This window comes from Jaculus jaculus, chromosome 3 (assembly GCF_020740685.1).
Source record: "Jaculus jaculus isolate mJacJac1 chromosome 3, mJacJac1.mat.Y.cur, whole genome shotgun sequence".
Classification (NCBI taxonomy): domain Eukaryota; kingdom Metazoa; phylum Chordata; class Mammalia; order Rodentia; family Dipodidae; genus Jaculus; species Jaculus jaculus.
In genome coordinates, this window is record NC_059104.1 from 154,909,215 (window position 1) to 154,936,991 (window position 27,777).

At 35.6% G+C, this 27,777-nt stretch overlaps 1 protein-coding gene across 1 annotated transcript in view; it reads left to right on the forward strand.

Moving 5' to 3' along the window:
• The window catches only part of Nox4 (NADPH oxidase 4), a 116,960-nt gene that overhangs the window by 31,866 nt on the left and 57,317 nt on the right, over positions 1–27,777 (forward strand). Inside the window, exons 5-8 of the mRNA XM_045146119.1 lie at positions 1,701–1,798; positions 4,916–4,943; positions 12,096–12,168; positions 17,265–17,345. Of these exons, the coding sequence (XP_045002054.1) occupies positions 1,701–1,798; positions 4,916–4,943; positions 12,096–12,168; positions 17,265–17,345 (280 nt within the window). The remainder of the gene's footprint in view (positions 1–1,700; positions 1,799–4,915; positions 4,944–12,095; positions 12,169–17,264; positions 17,346–27,777) is intronic.

Here is a 27,777-nt window from a genome sequence, read left to right on the forward strand (position 1 = left end):
TGTAAGTAATGTAAGTTACTTATAGTCACTAGGAAGGACATTGTAGAGGTTCCTCAAAAAACTAAAAGTATATCTACCAAAAGGTTGATTCAATTGATCTCTCAGAATATATCCATTGAAATGGTACGGGCATATCAAAAAACAAAACTACCTTCCAAACAACAAAACCCTTACACTCTCACTCTCATGTATATTGCTATGCTGGAAGTATTTGTCGACAACAGTGCTCCCCCAGTCTATTGTATTGTCTCTGCTCCATTGTAAAAGACAAGTGGATATATGGATGTGAGTCTGTTTTTGGCTTCTCTATTCTATTCCATTGCTCTGTTTACCTGTGATTTCCTTTTCTTTTTCCACTCTTGATTACTATATAACTTTATGGTAAGTTTTGAACATATCTATTTTAATGCAATCCTTTCATCCCTTTTAACCCTCTTGCCTGTCTTTTAAGTCTATAAATAAGCTTTTAGCTTGAGCTGGAGAGATGGCTTAATGGTTAAGGCACTTGCCTGCAAAGCCAAAGGACCTAGGTTTGATTCCACAGGACCCGCATAAGCCAAGTGCACAAGGTCTGCTTCTGGAGTTTGTTTGCAGTGACTGGAGGCCCTTGTGCACCCATTTCCTCTATCTGCCTCTCTTTTTCTCCCTCTCAAATAAATAAATAAAAATAAATAAACTTTTAGGTTATTTAGCATGATGGCCCTCCCTCACATTTATTGGTCTTTAGATAACTTATAGTTCTTGGCCTCTATGTCTTTCATATTCTAGGCTGTAGGGGAGTGTAGACTATTCTAGTTTCTGGGCTAAGTTTTCTTCTGGTTCAGAGTGCTCTGTAATCTGTACTGTACTATAAAGCACTTAGTCTTGCATTTATGTCCTCATAATTTTTTAGACAAATTAAGATCTAGTAGAAAGGCAATATTGCCAAGACCAAAGGTTTCTTAGGTATCTGTTGTTGCCCTGATGAAAATATTATACTATGCAGTCAATTTACACATCACTCAGCAACAGACAGCAGTTGTGGAAGAGTAGGCGGCAGGCCAGTTTCATAGGCAATTTGTCCCTTCTTGGCTCAACCTTCTCAATATATTTTTCTACTGTCTTGGCTGGGTCTAAATAGTTTGTTTTCAGATCTCTTGAAATTTCCTAATATTTTTATCTTTTTGTATGCAATATGAGTTGGCTGAGTACATTGTAGTTGAATTATTTATCAAATGATGATCACCATTTTCCTGAGGTTTTGCTCCATGAAGTAGTTTTTACATGCTGCTGTTGGGTCTAGGAAATTCTTTATGGATTGTGAAAAATTCCAACTGACCAAAAGCTATTCACTAGGCAGAGCTTTTGGATTGTAAGATGGTGCCATGTATATGATACTGGCTAGTTTGAACTGTGGGAGAGGTAGAAAGCGTGGAACACAAGCTCAGCCATGAGCTACTTCAGTAAATGGATAAATGTATTGATAGGCATACTGAATGGGGGAGAGGGGAGGAGTGTGCGACTTCTTGTTTGTAACCTGAAATACTGTGGTTACATTTTCTGCCATTTGAGAACATTGTCAGCTTTCTATAGTTAGCACACTTTTCAGTCTAATATTTCATTGCTCAGCAAGCTGTCCAAGTTTGACTGTGTATTGTTGATGGAAAGCAGGTGACTTCTGAAAATCTCACTGCCTTATACCTGTGGGGCTCTCTCTGTAGGTGTGCATGTGGCTGCCCATCTGGTGAATGCCCTCAACTTCTCAGTGAATTACAGCGAAGATTTTGTTGAGCTGAATGCAGCAAGATACCGAGATGAGGTGGGTGGTCTCTCTCTCTCTGCCCTTTTCCCTTTCACTTGTCAGTAGATGACTAATGAAGGACTGTAATTTTTACAGAAAATTTATACCTTGCTGCTCCTTTGAGTGCTTTTAAAATGCAGTTGTCAAGTTGAATTTTATTTCTTTTCAATGGAAAATACAGGTAATTACTGTTTCATAGTCTCTCCTGCTGAAAATGGGAGTGCAAAGTGTCTACTTTTTATAGTCTGTGGTATTCGGATGGGTGCCACTCAGCTCTGCCTTCTGACTCCCAACAGCTTTTGTCGAATGTCTATCATTCAGCTGAGGGAGTTGTCAGTGTCATTCTAGGGTAAAAATGCATACCGTGCATGAGGTAAAGTGCAGAGAAGTAGGTTGATCATTTATAGATCCCAAATAATCAATTTATTTCACTTAAAATGTTACTGGATTTTCATGATTGATGATCTTTATCTGAATTGTGGAGTGGGTAATATATGACTTGGAGTTTTCTTTGGCACATGAAACAACCGTGAAATGAAATTGTATCTGCCAGGTGCTGGGCCAGAGCCAGATGTGCAACACATGTCCCCCTCTCCCATCCCACAGATCTCTGCGGTCTGATGTCTTCATGTTGTCTTCAGCAGGCCTTTGCTTAATGAGGCTGCATCTGAGCCGAGCTGTTATGTCTCCTTTGATCCAAACTCTGTCCTTGTCTGATGGTTGACAGTGACTTAACTTGCCATTAGATATCCTTCATCTTCTTACACTCCGTTTTCCCTTCCATACATCCTTAGATCATTTTCAGAGTTCATATGGCTGTAAGCATTCATGTGACTTCCTTCCCCAAGCATAACAACAGAGCAACAGCTGCCAAGGCAAACTGTAGCATTGAAACAGTGGGTGCTCATCATAAATCCCTTGTCTGTAACGCCATTTTCCCATGTATCAGCTTGATTTAAAAAGCTTACCAGGTGGGCTGGAGAGATGACTAAACAGCTAAGTGCACTTCCTGTGCAAGCATGTAGACCTGAGGAGATCTGAGAGGATGCCCAGATTTGAATCTCCAGGTCTCACAGAGACAGTTGGATATGGCCAAGCACATCTGTAACCTTGGTCCATGGGAAGCAGAGAATAGGGAATCACTGGGGCTCATGAATGGCAAGCTCCTGAATCAATAACAGACCCCTTTGCAAGGAAAAACAGGCAGGTGAATGATGGTGGGGGACATCGACACCCCTCCAGCTCCAGGCAACTGTACTTAGTACTGCATCAGCACATACATGTTCATCCACCACACACCCCAATGTCACCCCACACATTCCATGGATATGCAAAAAATAGAAAAACAATAAAAATTAAAAAAATAAAGGTCACTGGATGATTACAGAGTTCTGTTGAACATCACTGGGAAATCCATGCCCTCAGTCAGCTCCTTAGTATGAATAACAGTTCTGCAGGTATGTTTCCAGACCAGACACCCTTGTTCCCTATCTACACTTCCTCTCCCTGTCCTTCTGTCCTCCCGCTCCTTGCCCACACCACTGAGGGCTATTTGTTTCCAGCCCTTGCTCTACAATTTCCTGTGCATAGCCTGTGTGCTTTTTGCTTCTCTTTATCTCTAATTCCTTATAATGGTTTTGTCATTGTGGTATTATCTATTTAACCTTAATTGCCCCAAGTCATTTTATTGATTGTTGTTAAAATTATTTACATCAGTAAAAGCTGCAAGATAAAGTATTTAAAGACCCATGGAGGCTGAAACAGGTATAAAAGTAATTGAAGTTAAACTACACTGAATTATTTTGTTTCCCAATCAGTAGGCGATATTACTCAGTAGCAGAGTAGTTGTGTACTATTGGGAAGGCCCTGGATTTGATTCCCAGTACTCCAAAATAGATTACTCCAAGACAGAAGGAAAAAAAGACCCCATATACGTGGAGTTTCTCCAGCTTAACTATTAGCTACACTTTAGAAATCAGGAATATCCTTTGATTCAAATCAGGTGAGGAGCTGTTCCTACGCCACTGGTCTTTACTCCAGGTCCCTGAAATTAACCCATATACATGTCTCCTTAATTACGGTGAATCTTGTGCAATGGGAGATTGAATGGAGGCACAAAGAAAATAATTCAAAATCTCATGCAATGTTAATCACAAGGGTGAAAAATAAATAGAAAAATAAATGCACAAATCTATTGGAGATTGACCTAAGTTTCATAGAACATAGAAAAGAGTTGACTATAGTCAATAATATCTTAAGAAATGTAGCTTAAAAGAGATATTCTATTAACAATTAATGTTTTACATATTTTAAGTAGCAGAAACCCATTTGGATGCTTACATATGTGCTTCTCTTAGTATTTGAACTATGGTACATTTTCAATGAATGGTTTTTGTACAAAGTTCTCAATGCGCAGTCCCTGAATGTATTTGGTTGGTTATCATTGCCACAGCCTTGTAGGTGCAATTTGGCAGACACAGTAGGCAGAATGACATGCGTTAATATTTTTAAGACAAGTATAGGGCCATGTTGTAGTTCCAGGTTCAGAGAGTCTCAGCTTCAGGGAGGCTGAGGCATGAAGAGAATGAATTTGTGACCAGCCATCATGTATATATTTGAGTTATATCTTAAGCTATTGAGTTTCAAAATTGTTGAAAAGACTGGGTGTGGTGTCGCACTCCTTTAATCCCAGCACTTGGGAGGCAGAGGTAGGAGGATCACCATGAGTTCGAGGCCACCCTGAGACTACATAGTGAATTCCAAGTTGGCCTGAGCTAGAATGAGACCCTACCTCAAAAAACAAAACAAAACAAAACAAAACAAAACAAAACAAAACAAAACAAAACAAAACAAAACAAAACAAAACAAAACAAAAATTGCTTTTAAGGTAGACTGTAATAAAGATTAAAGGGCAGACCTTCTGACTCATTTAGTGTTCTGCTTTTCTCAGATGGAAAGATGTATCTGGGTTGCACTCTTTATATGTAAAAATGTTATTTGAGTCTGTCACTTATTCTGAAAGAAAAGTTCCTTCCTTAAAAAACCCATATGTAATTACTATTGAAAAGTTCCTGTAGAATTGTATATCATCACAATTTTCTTTTCTAGTGAAATATTTTCTTTTCTTTTTTCTAGGATCCTAGAAGACTTCTTTTCACAACTTGTAAGTTGTCATTTACTGCCTTTCTTTAGATTCAGGAGGCTCTGAAATAAGTACTGCTAAATTTCACAGCAATTAGATACATGTTAAATTCTAACATAAGGGAAATTTGCATATCATGATAGATATACATAGTTTAAGCATAAGTTTGCAATGAGAGCTGCGGGGAAGAAGCAAACAGTTGGGGATTGAATGGATAACAGTAAAAGTCTACAGATATGTGGGTCTGTTCTTCCCCTGAAAACCTGAGAGTTCCACGTGTTTTCTGCTGGCTTGCTTTGTGCTACAGGGATAATTTTGAGTTCCTGCTTTTAAAGTGTCACAAGCACCATTAGCTCTGGGTATCAATATAACTCTATAATTCACTGCTTTAGTAGGACAAATTGTGAACTTAAATCAGATACGAGACAGTCATTAAAGTCAACTGTGTTTTTCCCCTGTGTTTCCTTTTTCAATTGCATTTTATCTTTCCTTCACAAGAATGTTGTCCATGAAATCTGCCTAAAATATCAATTTGTTAAAACACATGTGAAATTAAAATTATTCTTTTCTCAATTGTACTAATTTTCTTTACTTGTTGCTGAGTCCAAATATCTGACAGGAATCAGCTTAAGAAAAGAAAGGTTTTTTTGTTTTGTTTTGTTTTGTTTTGTTTGTGTTGTGTTGTCCTACACTTCGAGGAAGCAGAGTTCTTTGTGGTGAGGAAGGCGTGGCGGCAGGAGCACAGGGCTGACTCTTCCTGTGGAAACCACAGGCTGGAGCCAGGGATGAACCGGAAGTGGACCAGGTTATAAAATCCCAAGGTCGGCCTCACAGTGACATGCTTCTTCCAGCAAGGCTACAGCTCATAAACATTCCACAACTTCCCAACTAGCAACACCACCAGCTGGAACCTAGTGTTCAAACACATGGGCTTACAGGGAACCTTATACATTCAGACGTTGTATTTATTTATTTATGAAGACAAAGAGAAAGTTGCATTGTGGGGATTTTTATTCTATTTTTTACTTATTTAGTTTTAATTTTCAAGGTAGGATTTCACTCTAGCCCAGGCTGACCTGGAATTAGTCTCAGGCTGGCCTCCACTGATAGTATTCCTCCTACTTCAACCTCTCAAGTGCTGGAATTAAAGGAGTGTGCCACCACTCCCTGCAGCATGGTGAGGACATTTGAGCATATGTTTCAGGTACAAGGATGGCTGTGGCGTTGTGATGATCAGGAATAAATGCTGACTATAGTAACCTAGCAACAATCCGACAACCAACTGCACAGAAGGTAGAATGTAGCATTGTCATACAAATTGTTTTCCTTCTTTAGTTTTATGGTGAAGAAATAAAAGAAAGTATGTAACTGATCCCTCCATGTTATTAGTCTGTACTTAGATTCATAAAATATTTTTTCTACCTATAAAATTATGATATTTGGCACTTTACAAGTGTTTCATATTTTTCTACTTGGGAACATAATTACATTTTGCTCACAAAAATCTGTTTCACTTAAGCCTCAAGAATTGGATGAGAACTGGGTATAAAACAGTCAAACAAAAGATTATGCATGAATAAGTGTATTTTTGTTTCATGTGAATTAATTTTAAAAAAATAAGCAAGAACTTAGTATTTAATGTTACAGAAAGTTTTATCAAAACTTTGAGAAATTTAAAATGCTTCCAAAAGATTAGTTTACAAAAATATAAAATATTTCTTTCATAACTAATACATTACATTAACACAACTTGGTGTAACTAATCATTCTGAATAAGCAGAAGCAAAAAGCCCATGATCTTTTCTTTCCTGGAGTTCTCCATGAGAGAATTATTGACAAGAATCCTCCATCCATCTTTGAATGTCTCAGGTGTGGTGCCTTGGCAATCTAAACCCCTTGTGAAAAAGCACACATGTTTTATGCCATTCTAGTGAAGAAAATATTTTTATGAATTGATAAATTTCTTGTATTTAATATTGTATTGTCTTATCTCTTGGTGTTTAATAATTTCCCAGTGTAATTTGGAGCTGAGAAATTAAAATAATTTTGTAAATATAAAGCCTATGGAAACACAATGTCATAATTAGGTTTGTTTCTTAGGAAATGGTAAAATATTTAAATGAAGAACATGTAAAATAAATTTATTAGTATAGACTATACAAACATTCATTTAAAATTCTTGAATGCTATTTATCTCAATTTATTAGTACTCCCTATGGTGAGAATAAAATACATATCAAGTTTGAGTTAGAAAAACCTATATAAATAGATGATTTTCTTATGACCACATCTTGTCAGGAGGAAAATGAGCTTTCAAGTTCATCTAGTCATGGCAATACAATGCATTTATGGGTAGATATTAGAAATAGGGAAGCTTATACAAACTTCAGTTTTCCTGATGCAAGTACACTTGTGTTTATTATTTAAAGGGCTCAAATACTTCCAGAAAAAAGTAAATATGATTCATGTAGGAGAGTAAATTTTCCCAGTAATTAGTTTAGGTGGATAATTTTAGTCTGGTTTTCCTGACTCTTGGAATGTATTGTCAAAAATGGCTTAGGCCAGGTGTGGTGGTGCATGCCTTTAATCCCACTACTTTGGAGGTAGAGGTAGGAGGAGTGCCATGAGTTCAAGGCCACCCTAAGACTACATAGTGAATTCCAGGTTAGCCTGGGCTAGAGTGAAGCCCTACCTTGGGTGGGGGGGAGGAATGGTGGAAAAACAAACAAACAAAAAAAGGTAATAGACCAAATCAATATTTTGCCAGGCATCATGGCACACTTCTTTAAGCTCAGCACTTTGGGGGTAGATGTAGGAGGATTACCATGAGTTTGAGGCTACCTTAAGGCTACTACATAGTGAATTCCAGGTCAGCCTGGGCTAGAGTGAGATTCTTCCTGGAAAAACAGACAAACTACTAAGAAACCAATTAATTATAAATGGCTCAGATGCTGAATCATAGCTTAGTGGCAACCAAGAATCTGTTAGGGGCCAGTGCATGGCCCTGGGATGGATTCACTGCTTAGTTCTCTTGTCACAGTCAACATTACAATAATCTATGTTGCTTAAATGGATCTGGCTCTTCCATTAGACTGAGATTTCTTTTGCAGCCAGATCATATCTTTAATGTTTACTGGCTACTATAAATGTTCACAACCACCTAAACAAACAAAAGCCATTTGTTTAATTCTTTTTTTTTTTTTTTTTTTTTTTTTGAGTTAGAGTCTCACTCTGACCCAGGCTGACCTGGAATTAACTATGCAGTTTCAGGGTGGCCTTGAACTCACAGGGATCCTCCTACCTCTGCCTCCCCAGTGCTGGGAATAAAGGCATGCACCACCACACCTGGCCATTTAATTCTTATTTGATAAATAGATCTGTAAAGCATCCCAGATGATTGGCTGACCAATGTAGCAGACAGCCTCAGGTTCACTGAGATGAACCTCCAGACCAGGGACAGTTGTGGAAGAAGGGATATTTATTGAAGCTTACAGATCCAGGGGAAGTTCCATAATGGCAGAAGAAGCTGGCCTGCTTTCAAAGGACCAAGCAGAGAAAGAGAGAAGTATAAGCCTAAAAGCCAAAAGCTACAAGACACAGCACACTTCAGGAACTCCAGCTAGCACACTTAGCATATCTTTAGATTGAAATCTCAAACCCACCACCACACCTTAAGATGCAACCAGTGACACTTTGTCCATCCAGGTGGAGATAGATACAAACTACAAACTAATAAAACATTCAATATGTTGGGGGCCTTCTATTCACTCTACCACATTATGCTCCTGGACCCCCATAGACTGATAAACATCACACATTGTAAATTGTACTCAGTTCAATTTCAAAGGTCCCCACAGTCTTGACCAATTTAAGACAGTAAGTCCTGTAATATCAAACAAGTTAAATACTTCCAACACATAAAGGCACAGTGTAGACATTTCCAACTGGTATAATGCATAGCAAGGAGAGACTACAACAATGCAAACTCAACCACCATCAAACAAACATCAAACTTCTAAAGGTCAAGTCCAATACAGCTAGAGACTGATAGTCTCCAGATTTTCCAATTCCACCCCTCCATCTGGGCACAGTAGCCAGGTAACACTTCCATCCCAGGCTAACATTGTGCTCTATGATAGCCCTTGCATAGTCCTGGCATATCCAAAACATCTCAGGTCTTTATTGCAAACCTTGGTCCATCTTCCAAAGTCTCTTCCAGCCTATCAGGGCATAACACCATGCCTTATGCCACATTTCAGCAGCAACTCCTGGAACTGTATGTAATTCATGGCTATTCCATGTATTTTTCATGCTTCTGAAACCAATACCAGGTGTGCAGGACACAGCCATATTCTGAATTCAGGAACAAAATAAATTAACCTTGAAAAGCAGGTTCCTTCTGCAGTCAACTCTTTCCAATAGAGTTTGCATTTCTATGATAGGCTTTCCTTAGGCATCCTTTCCATTGCTTTAATGTAAAGCGTTTAGGCCATCTTCCTAAAGATTGCTAATGTATTTGACAATAGCAGGTTCAGTAACCTAAAACCAGTTTCAGTGCCTGTAATTTTAACTTGCTTGAGGTTTTCTGGCTTAAAAATCTTAAATCTCTCAGTCCAATTATATTTAGCCAACCACATCAGCCCATTACAAATTTAACCTTGATCAAACTTTCTGGGCCTGGGCAGCACAATGCAGCCAGCCCTTATGCTAGTAGCCTAGTTCCAACAAAGTTCTCTGCAGTCTTTCCTTCCCCTTAGAAAGCTCATAAGCCAAGACTCAAAAGTTCAATACTGTCTGCACTTTGCATTCTCAAACTCTTATCAGAATAGTCCATAAAACTCCACAAGTCATCTTCAGTTGCAAGCACCAAGTCCATGCCCATTCTTCCAAAACAAAGGTTCCAAAAGACCAACATGCACAGGGTAAGGTTCATCTCACCCCATTCCTGGTACCAACTTCTTTAGCAGACAGCTTCAGGTTCACTGAGATGAACTTCCAGACCAGGCACAGTTATGGATAAAGGGATTTATTGAAGTTTACAGATCCAGGGGAAGTTCCATAATTACAGAAGTACTGGCTTGCTTTCACAGGACCAAGCAGAGAGAGAGAAGCACAAACCTAAAAGCCAAAACCCACACAGCACAGCTCACTTCAGGAACTCAGGCTAGGCACACTTTGCATTTCTTTAGATTGGAATTTCAAACCCAGCACTACACCTTAAGATTCCCCCAGGGACACCTCCTCCAGCCAGGTGGCTGCAGATGCAAACTACAAACTAATAAAACACTGAATATATTGGGGGCCATCTATTCAAACTAGCACAACCAGCTTTTCCTTATTTACTTCCTGTCATTGGAACTTTTGGATTCTTTATGGGTGTCTCACCCCTTATCTCCTGTAACAAGTCTCATTATAGTAAGGCTTTCTTTTCATTGCTAATCATAAATTTTTCTTCTTCAATGATCTGAAATACAGTATAAATTATGACCTGTTGTATTTGTCTGTGTGTGTGTTCATGTGGGATTGAACCCAGGGCCTTGTGCATGCCAAACAAGCACTATGTAACTGATTTACATTCCCCAGTCTGAGTTTTACAAATACTTTTAATAGTTTTGAGATACCATTTCTTGCACATTCATGCTAATTGCTATACTATTGATGGCTATAAGATGGAACCATCCCATATGTCTCTGAACAGATGAATTGACAAAGGAAGAAATATAAAATTGATAGAAAAATGAAATTTTAATATAAGAAAGATTGGTTCATAAAAATGAACATTTAAAAATTATGAAAAATTGCAAAATTTGACCCTAATTTTTGGAAATATGCTTTCCATATTCTGCTCTAAAAAAACTTCTCTCTTCAAATAAATTTGAGGAAATATTTAAGTACAAATGCATTTCTTGACTAGCATTTCTAAAATGTTCTAATACATTATAATATACTCTGTGATTCTTCAAGGGATGATCCTGACATTTTGAGTAATCACTATTAATATCTCTGAGAATTAATGTGCAATTAATACACTTTGAAAATTATGACTCTATTCCAAATCATATCTAGTTTCTCAGGGTCCTTCCAATGAAGTGATTTGGTTCTTTAACTAATCTTGTCCTGTCTAGAATTACATAGGAAACTTGTGTTGAGACATAGCATTAATAAAGAACCAATAAGATGACTTGACAAGCTCTTCTAACCACAAATTTTATAGTTTATAACAATGGAGTTATAATATTTAATTAGTTATTTGGTTTCTAAGATTTTATTTTCATTGTTTGTTTTCAAGTAATTTATACTTGAAACCAGAGAGAAAAATCTTGTTTCTTTCCTTCAAATTTACTGAATTATAATTAAGTTCTTTAAGTCATATACATATGTAAAAACAGTTTGATTGGCATTGATATATATTATGTCAGATAGACACCAAATAGTACCCCTATCTTGTTTCTAATTTTTATGTTCTTTATAATGAATTCTATTCTCTGTCCTATGTAATAAATCTGCTTTATATCACCAAATAATAGTGTGGATAGTATAGATTTTTTTCCAAATGAAGCAATCTGTTGTCTACTCAAGCTAATAATTTTGGGACTCATCTTTGTTGATGCTTACTGTATCAACAGTTCTTAGTTTTTATTACTGATTAATTTTCCAGATATGGACAACATAACAGTTGTTTTTCCATTTTACTTTTGATGGAGGTGTGTTATTTGTATGCTGTATTAAAAGTAAAATAGAGATAAAAATCCTCAGACAAGTCATTGTGTGTCTATATGTTTGTTTGAGTAAATATTTGGGAGCCAGGTTACTCTGTAGGGGTGCTATTCTTCTAAACAGCACATTTTGTGTGCTGTTATCCCTGAGCAAAAAACTAGATTGGCTTCTTCTACTGCCAGGAATTAAGCCTTTACCTGGAGGAAATGTAAAAGATGTGAGATGAATACCCTCAGAAGGAAGTGAATGGAAGACATGGTTTTGATTAAGTGCATCAGGCAGGAAGGCCAGTTTGCCTTAGGATCTAGATCTGTGTATTTTTACCAACTGTTTTTTTTTTTTTTTTTTTAAGGCTTGTGTAAGGGGGGGATGCACATATACAATTTTATTATGGCTTCCCCCCTGACAGCATACTGTACTGTGGACTTTAATAAGTGCTTATAAACATTTTCACAGTGCCTGGCCTGACGGGGGTCTGCATGGTGGTTGTGCTCTTCCTCATGATTACTGCCTCGACCTATGCAATAAGGTAAGTGGTAGAATGACTGGTGTATTACCACTTCATAGTACTAGGATTTTATCCAGATATTTTTCATTTTCATATATAGTCTTTACTGACTAAAATCTGTAGGCAATTCAGTGGGTTATTCTGGATAGCTAAAAGGGACGTGGAGACATTTCTATATAGCACTGCTGTATTTGAAGATTGGATTTTTTAATTTTTAATTTTTTGAGACAAGACCAACAAACTGGCATATATATATATATATATATATATATTCACACATATATACATTTACATGAGAGAGAGGAAAATTGGTGCACCAGGGCCTCCAGCCACTGTAATAGAACTCCAGAAGCTTGTGCCACCTTGTACACATGTACAACTTTGCACTTTTGTGTTACCTTGTGCATCTGGAGAGTTGAACATGGGTCCTTAGGCTTCACAGGCAAGAGCCTTTACTGCTAAGCCATCTCTCCAGACCTTGAAGAGTGTATGTTTATTAATCAAGTTGTCTGAGTTCATAAGAAATTGTGCATGGAGGCTTCTTTTGAATACAAGAGAAACTAGAGTTCTACAGGATCATACATCAGAAGGACAGTGCTACACGGGGCTGAATTTAACAGCACACCCACACGCTTTGAGAATTCCTAGGAATCCATGATAAAATTATTTGACAACTCTTTTCCAGATAAGAGTTTTTATTTTTGGTTATCGTGTAACACGGTATTCTAAATATAGCCTAGGCAACATATTGCCATGTGTTAAATATTTGGAAATACCCAGATTTTATGATTTTTTTTTTCTAGCTAAATTATTTCGAGTATTTTCAGATATGGATTAACCATAGTATTTTCAAACCTTCTTTCTGATGAACAAATTCCATTTCAGAAGTTAGTATCTTATTTTTCTGCCCAAACTTTAGTTTGAAAAAAGCAAAAGAGAACATGTTTCTTATAATTAAAGAAAAAAATCCTCAAACCAGGCATATTCTAGCTTTCAGGAAGCAGTGGCAGAAGGATGACACATTTGAGGCCAGTCTGTAGTACACACTGAGTTTCAGGTTGACCAGCACTCCATGGTGACATGCTATTTTAGAAAAAAGAAATATCCTTAAGTATTCTATTTCCTTAGATATGATAAACTTTAAAATATTTATTTTAGAGACAGAGGGAGAAGAAGAGGGAAGGAGAGAAGGAGAATAAGATATGAATGATTGAGTGCATATGGACATGTCAGGGCCTCCTGCTCTTGCAAACCAAAAAAAAAAAAAACAAACATATGCATGTACCACCTTGTGCTTCTGGCTTTATAACTGCTGAGCTATTTCTTCATCCCTCAGATGTGAAATTTAATTAAAAATATATTTACTTTGAATATAATTGCTAAGCAATATAGTCAAATGATTCTCTTACTGTAGTCTCACCCACATATGTATAAATACACACTCCAAAAACATTACATTATATTATTTTTATACTCTTTCCATGGTTTATTTTATTTCTTAAAATATTTTATTTATTTATTTATGAGAGAGAGAGAATGGGCATGCCAGGGCCTCTAGCCAAAGCAAAGGAATTTTAGATGCATGTGCCACCTTGTGAATCTGGCTTATGTGGCTTCTGAAGAGTTGAACCTGGGTCCTTAGGCTTCACAAGCAAGTGCCTTAACCACTAAACAACTAAGCAATTGCTCCAGCCCCCATGGTTTATTTTTTATAGACTTAATCATCCTTGCTCTTAATTGGTATTTATTTTCTCATTTCTGCCAAAATTATATTCACTCACATAAATATATGTTTTGCTCACCTTTCTATGTTAATTCACTTTACAATTCTGTTTAGTGATAGCCTAGCATAATAAAATATATAGGTATATATTATTTGTTTATATCTATTCTTATGAATATTTTTGTTTGAGTCCACATTTTAAGTATTTAATTTTGAAACAAACATGTCATCTAAACATATTTGCATACTTTTCAGTGGAAAAAAAAGAGTAACATTGGTTCTTTTTACCAAACTTTTCATTATGGAAAGAAACATTAAATATAATTTGGATTTTTGTTTTCACCCTAATTTATTATATTATATATTTTTAGAATACTAGGGAAATATGGATGATCTACATCTGGAAAAATATTAATGTATTATTGTTAAATAGTCATGAAGATCAGTATGTATTAATTTTATTCATTCTCATAAAAAGTTCATGATACAATACTACCCTAAATTTCTCTGAAGGATATTACAGTACCTAGTTTACTTTCCCCCCAAGTTTTAAGGTGAAAATTGTTTTTGTTTCCATAAAAAATCTCCCTTTTCTATTTACCATTCAGGAAATAAAGCATTAGAAATATTGTATTTTGTAATGGATGGTAATCAACTAATTCAAGGATTGTAGTTCAGGATGTGTTTGAAAAACAAGAGGAATATACACATTTTCTCATTTCCTTATTTTAAAATGTCATTACTAAATATGAGCTACATTCATGTTTTAGATAATAATAGTAAATGTATTAGAAATAGAATGATTTTTAAAAGAAACAAAAGAAATAACAGCCAGAGATGAGAAGACACTTAGTAAATTTGCATATGTTAAGATATAAAAAAGGAATTATAAGAAAAAGTACAAAAGTATATTATTACAATTCCAGGTAAGAAGGTATAGTGTCTACTCAAAAGATAGAAAAGAATTGTAAAAAAAAAAAAGAAAATCATTGTTAACATAAAACAGAGAAGCAGATAAAATTAATACAAAAGCAATATTTTAAAAGTCTCTTTTCTATACAAAGCATGATTAAGTTTGAAAAATGAATAATATAAAAATATATCATTCACAATCACAACAAAGTATTTTTAGGATTTGCAAATCTGTGATGAAAAAGTATATATATTTTCACTGGGAGACATGTAAAATTTGAATAATGTTTGTATACTGTAAATTTGTCTTTTTCTCTTAAAATATAATTTTGCTTCATTGAAATTTCAATAAAAATCCATGGGAAGTTATTTTGTTTGCTTTTTTTGAGAGAGAGGGAGAGAAAGAGGAAGAGAGAGAAAGCAAGATCGAGGGAGAAAGTGAGAAAATGAGCATCCCAGGGCCTTCAGCAACTGCAAAGGAACTCTAGACACATTTGCTCTCTTGTGGTTCACATGGGACATTGCACACCTCTGCATCTTGCTACCAGGAATCTGGAGACTCAAACATGAGTTCTTGGGCTTTGCAGGCAAGCACCTTAACTGCTAAGTCATCTTTCCAGCCCTCGTTTGCTTTTTATACTTACTGAATGATTATAAAATTCATCTGCAGGGACATGCTTGTTGCATGTTGCAATGTGGAGTAAAGAGAGAAATGTGCCTTATTCAACATTAGCGTAATTCAGCTTCAGTAACTTAAAAGTAAGTAGAATTTTCCTTCAGGAAGGAGCCAAGGCACCAAAAGAAAAGAAAGTCCTGTTAAAGATGATGCTAATTAGCAAATGTGCTATTACCAGTTTGTGAAGGAAGTATAGTATAAGGAATGAAATTCTAGATCAATTAAATAGTTCACTGTAACAAAACGATGCTAGTACAACTTAAGCAACTCTCAGTAGATATTTTTTCAGACCTCAAGTTGGACAAGAATTCAGACAGGAAACATGCCTGTTGATAGATGTGAAGACTAAAGTTCTATAAGTCTGTTGTATATTTATATGTTCTGAAATGTCCTGTTGTCAAGAATAAGATGGCAAAAGAATATTTGATTGATGGTAAAGTTCAGAGTATGTTACTATGTGCAAAGGAGAACATACTATAAAATAATATTCTAAGTATGATTCTACTTTTTTGAAAAATAAAAATTTGGGCTAGGAGATTGGTCAGCAGTTAAGGCAAATGCTGCAAAACTAACAGCCTGAGTTCCGTTCCCCAGTACCCACACAAAGCCAGATGCACAAAGTGGTACATGCATCTGGAGTCTGTTTTCAGTGGCTGGAAGCTCTGGTGAGTCCATTCTGTGTTTCTTTCTCTCTTCCTTCTCTTTCTGCTTTTAAATAGAGAAATAAAAATAGTACAAATAAACAAAAACAACAAAGTAATTCAAAATCTCAAAAATCACTGAAAAAATGGAACAGTTGTATAAATTAAAAAAGATGTCAGAGATGAATTATCAATAACTGCATATGAAATAATTCTTAATCTTGCTTGTAAAAAATAATGGAAATGTAAGCATTTGATGCCTGGGTTTTGAGGAAACAAGCATTTCTGTCTTATTGCTGCACTTGTAACTGTAGAAACAACAGTCATTTTAGATTGTAGTGGGCAACGTATATCAAAGCTATTGCACATTTTCAGAATTTAACCTAGAAATTTCAGTTCTAGTCATTTGAACAAAAAGAATTAAACATGTGCACATTGTATATTTCTAAAATGTTTGTGATACTGTTTGTTTATGATGGTAAATACTGTAAGTTGCATAATTGTAAATACTTGGCTACTAACTAAATGAAGATTTTAGAAAGATTCTAGGGTATCAGTTACTAAATAAGTTCCTCTGCTGCTAACATTATAATGTATAGTCACTAGGGAAATATAAACTAACAATAGTAGTTTTGGTGTTTCTGTCAAATATCCCATAGCTTGTGCTTATCATTGTCTTTTTTGTCAGGCTCTTTGTCTTCTCTAGAGCAATGACACGAAGTGAATCATTTTTAAGTTACACTGCAGCCCAAGGAAAGAATACAAATATTTGCCCATTGAAATTTAATTTCTTTCCATTTGAGTTTCCAATGGTCTTCTTTAAAATATATATGTTGAAATAGGAATATTAGTAGTTTTAGAAATGAATTCAAAGTTAAAGATACTGATACAAAGGGCAGCAAAATTACAAATCATTAGACTATTCTCTTTATTTTAGTTATCTCCATATGTCTTTATTTTAAGTTCAGAAAGCCTTCCAATCATACATGTTACTCTTAATATTTGTCAGTTCACCTTGTATGGTTGATAAATACTTTCAGGTGAATAAACAAATATCAGATAAATCCATATTTTAGCTTTCTGAAATTGTGATTGTTTCCAGTGATACATACTCTTAATGGATTAACTATAAACAGGATTAAACTAATTCATTTGTTTTTTGCAGAGTTTCTAATTATGATATCTTCTGGTACACTCATAACCTCTTCTTTATCTTCTACATGCTACTGTTGTTACATGTTTCAGGGTAAGTTTTAAAGCATTTTTTATAGCTTTTTTAGGGGTGGGGGAGAAGAGAATGAATTAATGAATGAATGGACCTTTCCAGAGTCTCCTGCCATTGCAAACGAACTCCAGAAATTCCACTTTGTGCATCTGGCTTTATGTAGGTATTGAGATATTGAACCCTGGCCATCAGGCTTTGCAAGCAAATGCCTTTAATTGCTTAGCCATGTCTCTAGCACTTAAAAAAAATTCTCTTTTTTCAACTGAAACTGTGTATATAAAAATAGTACAGTGAAAGACAGCCTTTATATTAGTCTGTTCTCCAGAGGAACAGAACTGATAGAATGAATTGGTATTAAAAAGGGAATTTATTTGACTAGCTGAGGGCCATCCAAAAATCATTGTTTTTAGCCCTGAGAGTGAAGGATCCTGGTAGTTGCTCAGTCCATGTGGCTGGATGCCTCAGCAGTCCCTATCTAGCACTGAAGACTTGGGGGCTTCCTGGATTGCTGCTGGTCTTCAGTTCATGCTGGAAGGCTGAGGAAACTTGGTTCCCATGCTGAAGAAGAATAGGTGAACAGGATATTTGCACATACAAGTGAGGGCACTCGCCAGCAAGTAGCACTGGCAGCCAGGAGGGGAAAGGGAACTGTTTCTTCTCAGAGCTTCCTCACATATATCCACTACCAGAAGGCTGCCCACTGTGGAGGAAGGACTCACTCTGGAGGAAAGACTTCCTTCCTGGAAGCAACCTTAGAGACCCACCCTAAAAGAATGTCTGTGGATTCCTAATCTGATGGAGCTGGGAACAGAATTTAGCCATCACAACCCTGTAAGAATTTTCATAGGAAATGACACAGGCATTGGTTAACTTGGAAAAATTAATAATGTCAAGAATATATCTACATAAAATATATTGAAATTAAAAGTACAATTGTTTCTCTCATATTGTGGCATAGTTTTTAAGGTCCCCATAAAGATGTCTGCTAATATAATTTAAAAGTTGCAAGGGAAATGCTTCAGAAAGATATTTATATGTTTATATTTTTAGAAACTGTCTTGCTACTGCAGAAGCTATAAGTGTAAAGTTCCAGTTTTTGGTTTAAAATGTTAATATTAATTGCAACAAAACCAAAAAAACTTAAAATTGGTAATGATGATGATTTAGCCAAAAAAAACCACAAAAAAATCCGTGAAAGAAAACAAAGTATCCTAAGCGTTTTATGGAGAGGCCTCAAATACTCTTAAAAGCAGGTTTGACCTGGAGTGCATCGAAAATTAATATACTAAGACTAATCTATGGAGAAATATGAAGAAATGATACATTCTTGTATTGGCTTGACCACCAGCAGTGGACTTTGTAGTTTTGGCTTGACATTCACACTTTTATGATATAGTAGGACATTACCACACATAGTTTGACTCACTTGGTTTAGCCATAGGATACAGGGTAAGAAACTTAGACTATCAACAGGTAAGCACCACATGCTTCCTCAGGGGTATTCTCCTATCGTGACTTAGGATTTGTTTGCCATGTGTTGCTTGCTTCATGTGTAACAAGTACCTATGAGTTAAGAAGGCTGCATGGGAAGGGTAGACCATTTTATCCTCGCTAAGAATCATGTTTCACAGGACCCTTATCTTGCTAACAGGACGGTTTTCTCAAAGGATCTCCTCAATTACGTCAGTACACCTTGCATAAGGAGCTGAGTTCTGTGAGTCCCAGAAGGTTTCTGTAGCTCAATCATTGCTTCTTAATCCAGACACTTTTCATCAATAATAATAATAAAAAAAAACAGTGTCAAGTAGGAACAAAATGACATATATACATCTTATCTGAAATATTTTTTAGAGAAACAGTGTCTAGATAGCCAGACCCGCTGTTTGTCCTTCACAATATTTTATAATGTAATTTGTCAGATATTAGAGAATTACCTCCTTTTGGGTGAATGTTAAATATACTCATTTGCTGTACTTTTTAGAAGTTTGGAGACCATTGGTTAGGACAGTAGAGTTAATTGGGTTTATTCCATTTGTACTGGGCAGTTTTGAACGTTGTGTTGGGTCTAGAAAATAGAGGTTAATGACATTGGAAACATATCCATGCCTAATAGTCAAGGCCTATATCTGTTTCACAAGGAAGAGGACATTGGCCAGTGGAACTGAGTTCTGACCATTTTTCTTTGTGGAGATAAATTCTGTTTTTTATTTTATTTTATTTTTTTGTTTATTTATTTGAGAGCAACAGACAGAGAGAGAAAGAGGCAGAGAGAGAGAGAGAGAGAGAGAGAGAGAGAGAGAGAGAGAGAGAGAGAGAGAGAGGGAGAGAATGGGCACGCCAGGGCCTCCAGCCACTGCAAACAAACTCCAGATGCGTGTACCCTCTTGTGCATGTGGCTAACGTGGGTCCTAGGGAACTGAACCTCGAACCGGGATTATTAGGCTTCACAGGCAAGCACTTAACCACTAAGCCATCTCTCCAGCCCATGGAGATAAATTCTGTGGCGCCTTAGAATGCGGAGAAAGCCCTGGGCTGAGCAATCTACTTTTGTTCTCTTCTCTGAATGGCTTGTTTGCCAACCCAGAACCGTATTCAAAAAGTGAGTGTGAAGAAGCAGATACCACTCAGGACAAAGTCAATTAAAATGTGATTTTGAAACACTTCATAGAGACCAAATATACTTTCAAAATGCTTCACGGCTTTACTCATTAAATAGTCAGAATTTTTAAATTAATTTTTTGTTTATTTTTATTTATTTGAGAGCGACAGACAGAGAAAGAGGCAGATAGAGAGAAATAGAGAGAATGGGTGTGCCAGGGCCTCTGGCCACTGCAAACAAACTCCAGACACATGTGCCCCCTTGTGCATCTGGCTAAAGTGGGTCCTAGGGAATCAAGCCTCAAACTGACGTCCTTAGGCTTTACAGGCAAGTGCTTAACCACTAAGCCATCTCTCTAACCCCAAATGCTCAGAATTTTATAAGGTAAAAAATATATATATTTGTTTTCTTGAGAGCTTGTGCTTAAAGTTTGATCTTAAGATTTCCTTATGGGTTATTGTATGGACTCCCTAAGGTTCTGATCTATTGTCCTTTCTTGTTTGTGCCCTATCTATTTCCCTCCCTTTTTTTCTTTACCTCCCTCTTGCCTTTGTGCTTTCCTTTCTTTCAGAAAAGGTTAAATGGAATTATTTATTAATAGAAGCAAGTATGCATTCTTTTGTCATTATGTTTTATTAATCAAAAACTTTAAAAAAGATATTTCTTTGCAATTCAAAGTAGAGTTGAACTTTTTAAAGTTCAAAAGTTCAATAAGTCTTAGTTTTAAAGATTATATTGAAGCTTCTTTTTTCAACTTTTGTAAGTAAAAGAAGACATTTAAATTTACCTTTGTTTTTGTAGAGTAAGCATCATAGACAGAAGGTGATGTTAATTTGTACAGAAAAAACAGACATCTACAGAATGAATTATATTTAATCAATCTATCATTACAACTGAATGAATAGTTCTTAACTATTTGTAGAATTGAAAATGATTATTCTAATGTAAAATATGGTACCATTCTCTAATGGGCTTTTATAAAACTGAAGTTTAATTTTGAATACAACATAGATTATGTTTCTGGCATGGGGAAATTGCTATTTGTAATTTGTTCAACTTTTAAATGTGTTCTTTTTTATTAATAAATTATTGGTATGTAAGTAATTCCTTTAAAGTTAAGTTCTATGCCATTATAAGGTACTTAAGCAAACCCTTATTATTAATAAATAATTCTGCTTAATATTTTCTGATATAAAAGCTTTAATGCTAAACTTAAGAACATTTAGGAGTGTTTCACTTATTCATTCCTGGTACAAAACTAAAAGAAAATGAATCCAATGAATATGCTGTAGACAACTGAGATCTAGGTACACCACCATGAGACACAATGTATTTTCACAATTAATGGAACTATCCTTTTTTTGGCAAATTGACTGATAAAGATGAACATAATTACCCAGATAATAAACATTTACATAAATAGCTCAAATATAGCCATATCGGTGGTGCAATTTTTATGTGCACTATTTAATAGTTATTTCTGAGCAATTCTATGGGATATAAAGATGTATTCAAAATTCTTTTACTGAACTTCTAAAAATCAATCCTATTTTTAATTTATTAATATGCAGAGTTTGTTTCATACTAAAGTTAAGGCAGAAAATATGAGAAGGAAAAATAATAAATAAATAAGGATTCAACATATTGCCTAATCTACTGGAGATTCTACCCTTACGATTAGATTCTATTATCAAATTCATTCCTCACATTTGGTTCTACCTTAGTGGGTAATCCAACATTTAGAGACAATTTATTGTCTGAGGTTGAGAGGAATAAGATACTCATTAGCTTCCACAGAACATCATGTCAGCAGCCATCTGTCCTGGCTTACCAGACCCACAGTGTCATTATCAATAGCATCCCCTTCATTCACAAAACCATTTAATTTAGACAAAAAATTACATATTGTCACTAAAAACCTAGAAGCAATGGAGGGAAAACTGTAAAATAAATTCAAGATATTCAAAATCTTCTAGCTGGGCATGGTGGTGTGTATCTTTAATCTCAGCACTTGGGAGACAGAGGTAGGAGGATCACCACGTGTTCAATGCCACCCTGAGATTACATAGTGAATTCCAAGTCAGCCTGAGCTAGAGTGAGACCCTATCTCGCGCGGTGGGCGGGGGGAGAGTTCTCCCTCAGGCCTCGAGTAAGGCTGATAAACATACAAGCTATGCAACTGTCTTTCCTTCTTACCCATTCATTCACGCTTTTTACAAGATGGAAAAGCCTTTCTTTTTGTCACATCAGTGAAGAAAGGCCTCTATAAAAGAGGCTTCTAGAAGATAGTATAATTTGCAAACAACACATTTTAACCCTTAAAGACTCTGTATCAATGCTGCCAATGTCCTAGAGGATGTCCTTGATTTCCTCTTCTGAGGGTGTACTTGAGGGAGGATATTTCAGGTCAGTACAAAAATGCGACCCTCACAAACATTCACCTTGTGAACGTCTTAGGCCTCCAGAGTGAAATTGATGCCGCCTACAATTCTATTGCCATTGCAGACTGACACCACACACTGTTTTTACTGGTGTAATGACTTGGGTGTTTGTTTCAATGTAATGACCACAAAGGCTCATGTGCTGAATGCTTAGTACCCATAAAAGGGGCCCCTATTTGGAAAAGTTGTGGGACCTTTAGGAGGTGGAGCATTGTTGGAGGAAGTGTGTCAGTGAGGGCAAGGTCAGCTCTCTGTTCCCTATTTACATTTGCTTCCCGCTGATGAGAGTATATGATACTGGCTTCCTGATCTTGCAAATACTCTCCCTGCTGTGAAGGGCTCTACTTTCTGGAACTGTAATCTGATTTTAAAACTTTTTTCTTCTATACTTTGCTTCTGGTTGGGTATTTTATTCCTGCAACAGAAAATTAATTGATACAATGTTTTTAGAAAACACATTAAAAAATACATTCCTGAAAAACATGATTCAACTAAACTGTGAACCATGACAATAAGTAGTCTCCAGTGGTAATAAATAAATAAATAAATAAATAAATAAATAAATAAATAAATAAAATAAAATAAAAACAAAACCTCTGTTGAAAATGCAGTGAGGTATCAATCATATGTTTCAAAGCAGTCAACATGCACTAGCAGAGCTTGCACACACACACACACACACACACACACACAAATCTGGGTTATAAATTCGATCTCATCGCTATCTAGACATTTGTTAAGGACTTTCCCCTGCATTTTTCTCAGAATCATAACTTTATAATTCCCTGCTCATTTGCATATGAAGCACAATTAGGGCTCATACAGGAATTATGAACTAAAATTAGCAAGTGTTGGTGTGCTGGCGCTGTATGACCTCAGAGGCTGGGTGTCAAGCACCGTTTACAATGCATGTTCCAGCATACCATCCTCTGCTGCCTCCCTACCTCGAGATAGTACCAACATGTGTTGTTTACATACTAAATATATCCACATCTCATAAAAAATTAAAAAAATTAAAAATATAACAAATAAAAGAAAGTTTGTCCCTAAAGCTGAGACTGACAGTGAGATTTTTATTCTCCCTAGTACCACTTTTATTAGTAAAGGAAACAGCAGGTTGTCTCTTCTCCTGGTCAGTTTTTCACATGAAAATAAAAGTTTCTGTTCCATTATGTCTGCAAGGAAAAGTCATCCCCCACCCTCTTTCTTTCCCTCCCTCCCTCTCATCTTTAGGATTAACACATCTTTAATAAACCACAATAATAACATCTTAGGGAGCTAGATTGAAATTAGAGGGAACAAAGAAAACAAAATCATCAGGGAAGGCTTGTTGTGCAAAGCTTTTATTACTAAAGTCAAGTGCACTTAGCTAAATGTATTTTTGCTGAAATCAAGCGCATTTTAAAGACCTTGAAATGTTATCAAAAAAGGTTGCCCTTTCAAGGAGCATCTTTTTGATCTATTAAACAATTTTTGGTATGTAGTCACCAAATTAATTTGCTAATAAGAAAATTCAGGCTTATTATAACTGCTGTGACTTTGTTTTTTTTCTTTTTTTTAAAAAAAACTTCATTCTTCTGTTTTTCCTTAAATATCTAAAGTATTGACACTAGCATATTGTTTTTTTATTTTTCACATTTATTATGTCATATTTGGCCTACTTTGCTACATTTTCTTATTTTCCAGTGATGTAGATGGTTCTAGTAATCCCATTTAATAATGCAAAGAAACTCCAGACACATGCAACACCTTGTGCATCTAGGGAATCGAACCTGGCACTGTATGCTTCACAGGCAAATGCCTTAACTGCTAAGCCATGTCTCCAGCCCAGGGTTGTATTTCTTAATGGCTATACTGTACTATCATATGAACACTGTAAACAAACATCTGAGTTTGGTGTGGTGGCATATATTTTTAATCCCTGCACTCAAGAGGCTGATGTCAGAGGGTGGCCATGAGTTCAAGTCCAGTCAGCCTAGGCTAGAGTAAGATCCTGCTCCAGAAACAATGCAAAATTTTAAGAAAGAAGTAAAGAGAAGACTAAATTTATTATTTATAGAACATAGATTGTTTAGGGTAGCATCTAATACATTTTCTTATGAATAATGAAAATATTTTAAAATATAGGTAATAAAATATAAACTAGATTAACTAAAGTTACAGATAATTTTTGACAAGGTAATTGGATCTTAACTAACTGCAATACTTATTTATAACGGAAAACATGATTCTTTAACTCTGCCATGATCACTTCTCCCACTCCAGGATCCTTGCCTGCACTTAGCTGGATTTCTGGGCTGAGAAGTAATTCAGAGAAGCCCTTTGAAACACAGCTATGACAGATTGGGGGTTGGCTGATAATTTAGGGTATCTGAAATCTCATGGCTGGGATCAAACCCAATGGAAGAAGAAAACAGGAAATAAACTTGAGTTGTTGGATGTACAAGTTAGCCTGACTTGATCATTCTTCAATGTATATATGCATTGTAACATCACCTTATATATCATAATTTTGAGTAATTCTTATTTTTCATTTCAATAAAAGGAAATGTCTTAACACTGGAAATAAAGGCTAGTTCAAGATATTTCTTAAAATTTAAGGATAAAGCAAAACCTTGCAAAATCATACCAAGTAACTTGTACTTTCCTAACAAAATCTACTTAAGCAGAAAAAAAAATCAAAAATATATAATTGTCACATCCTTGAAGCAAAATCTTTTCTAGAATTGACAGTCCACTTACTCAATTCTCTAAATTGCTAGTGTTCCAGTAAATAACTTATATTTACACTCTAAAATATGCAGTCTTTGTTGCTTTTTCACTTAATATTTTTTAATCAGAATCAATGATCTGGGAGACTGAGATCATGTATAAGCAGATGGCTCTTGTGTACCTTACATAAGTCTTAACACATTGATGGGCAAGGGAGTGAGTGCCCAGCAGATAGAGATTTTTCTCTTTCAATCTAAAGCACATTATTTAGTAGAAATTTCAATATGCACTAAAGAATCTTGCTTTGAATAGCTCCACTTTCTTCATGTGATCAAATGCTGGAGAATAAAATTATCTAGGTAATTATGTCAAGATATCAATTAACTAGAGCATATTAATTGGTTTCTTTCTCTTTCAGTTTTGTACAAGGAATGGGTGAGTGCTACAGTCCTAGACATTCTTAATTTTAGCAAGTGGGGATACCTATACCTTGGAAAATTCATTACTAATCCATAGAGTGGTGCCTGCTGCTGTGGATAATGAATTAAAAAAATGAATGAAATGAATAAAAAAAATGAATAAATGAATTAAAAATGAATAAAAAATGCATACAAACTCTTTTCTTCCCAGTGGGTAGAAAATTCACTTCAGCATGACCGATCTAGAAGTACAGAATGCTACTAAAAGTTAGAAGTCAGAGCTGGGTTGCAGAAAGGCATGGGATTCTCTTCTCCTATGCCCATCATGTATCTTTGAGTTTCAATGTGAAAGGGAAGAACATGAAACTTTATGCTGTCTCAATAAACTGGTGTGATTAAAAAGTAGGGATGCTTCCTGCTCTTCTTCCACAAGGGTATTCCTTCAACACATTAGTGTTTTATTTGGTGGTTAGTTAGGAATGTACTGTTATTCTAAGGAATTCAAGGCTTCCTAGTCTATCAAATAACTATATGACAATATCTGTGTATTTGTTTAACTGTAATGTGGATCATCTTTTTGTGTCTACTTGTAGTGTTTAGTATTAAGCAACTGAGAAGTTATAATGAAAACTAGTATTTGGTTCTCATGCCTGTGGAATTACCTTTGGGACTGTTTTCAGTTGTGTAGTAGTTGGGTAAATTTTTGTAGAATGTTTTGTATATTTGTTTTTGTATATTTCCTTAACTAAAAAAGCATCACTGGAAAATAGATGGGAAAAATATCTCTCACTGTTTTCTTTCTCTTTCTGACTTTTCATTTTTTTTCCCTGTATGTAGAATCAAACCAAGACCTTCACACATTCAAAGCTTCATTTCTCACTTTAATGATAGGCTGAATAGATATGAATTCCTGATTCCTCTGCCCATAATAATGTCCTATACAAATATGATACTTAAAATAACTGAATTTCCCACATTTAATTTCTTCTTAGTTTTTTTTACTTCTTTTATTCTTTATCTTACAAAATGGTTGATGTCATTATGAACTCACTAGATATGTGCTGAGGACATTGTTTATATTAACTGAAATTAAATAATAAAATTTCAGCTTTTCTATCTAGCTATGTTTAAATTGCTCAGCAGCCACAAGTAGCCCATGACTGCTTTGTTAGACAGTACAGACAGCCTACATCTGCCTTTCCAGAAAGGTCTATAGGAAAAGTTCTTCATCAGACCATGTGCTTCTTGAAGTCACTTGATACATAATGAGTTTGTAAGGTTAAAAATCAATAAAATGTTGAGTGATGAAAAATTGTATCTTATTGGTAATGACAGACATGAAGCAGGTCAAGATTATTTTGGCTGCTAGGCAAAAGAACATTTTTGTTACTTCAAGTGGGCTCTGTTGTATTTAATAATAGTGCATTAAATGCTAATGAAATGCAGGCAGGCATGGTCTATCTGGGAAAATAAGTAAAGATAAAGAGGATTTAAAACCAACCATCAAAACTATATACAACAGACCTAGAATTTTAACAAATGTGATCAGAGTAAGGAAAATGGATCAGGGAGATAACATCTATTTTTTCTATCACTTAAAATATAATATTGATTTGATACTCTTAAGATTTATCCAGAAAGATTATTGAAATTGGTTTAATGTATAACTTTAGAAAATTCTATTTTAAGATCATACTAGGAATTATAGGAATTTTCATTTCAGCATTAAAGTAATGAGCACTTGAATTTTGTTTTTTTACTGGTAAAATGAAAAAGTAAGTCACCTCGTTGAATTGAACCTGAAAAATAACAGACATTTATTGAAAGGATATGCTAACTCATTTTGTAAACTTGTAAACATATGGAGTACAAGTTTTTTTTTCAGTGGATACATTGATCTTCAATTGAGAATATTTTTCAAAAATAGAATTGATGTTCTGTGGCAAAAGTGAGACTGGAAAGTGGGAAGGAACACATGGATGTTGGAATCAAGAGTGCTTGGGCAAAGTCCAAAGTGCTTCACATCTATTCATTTATGGTTGGATGAGGCCACAGATCTTTACAACAGAAGCTTGTTATGAAGTTCATAGAAGTGGCTTGGCAGCCACAAACACCTGCCCGTCATGCCCAACATTCGCCCTTCCAGGATTGAGTCCAAAAGCTACCAGTCCTTCCTTGTGAATCTTTAAAGATGTGTTGATGTTTTGATTTTATCTTATTCACATTTTTGTCTAGGCAACAAGTATAAACCAAGATCAAGTTAAGCAATTCTATTGGCTATC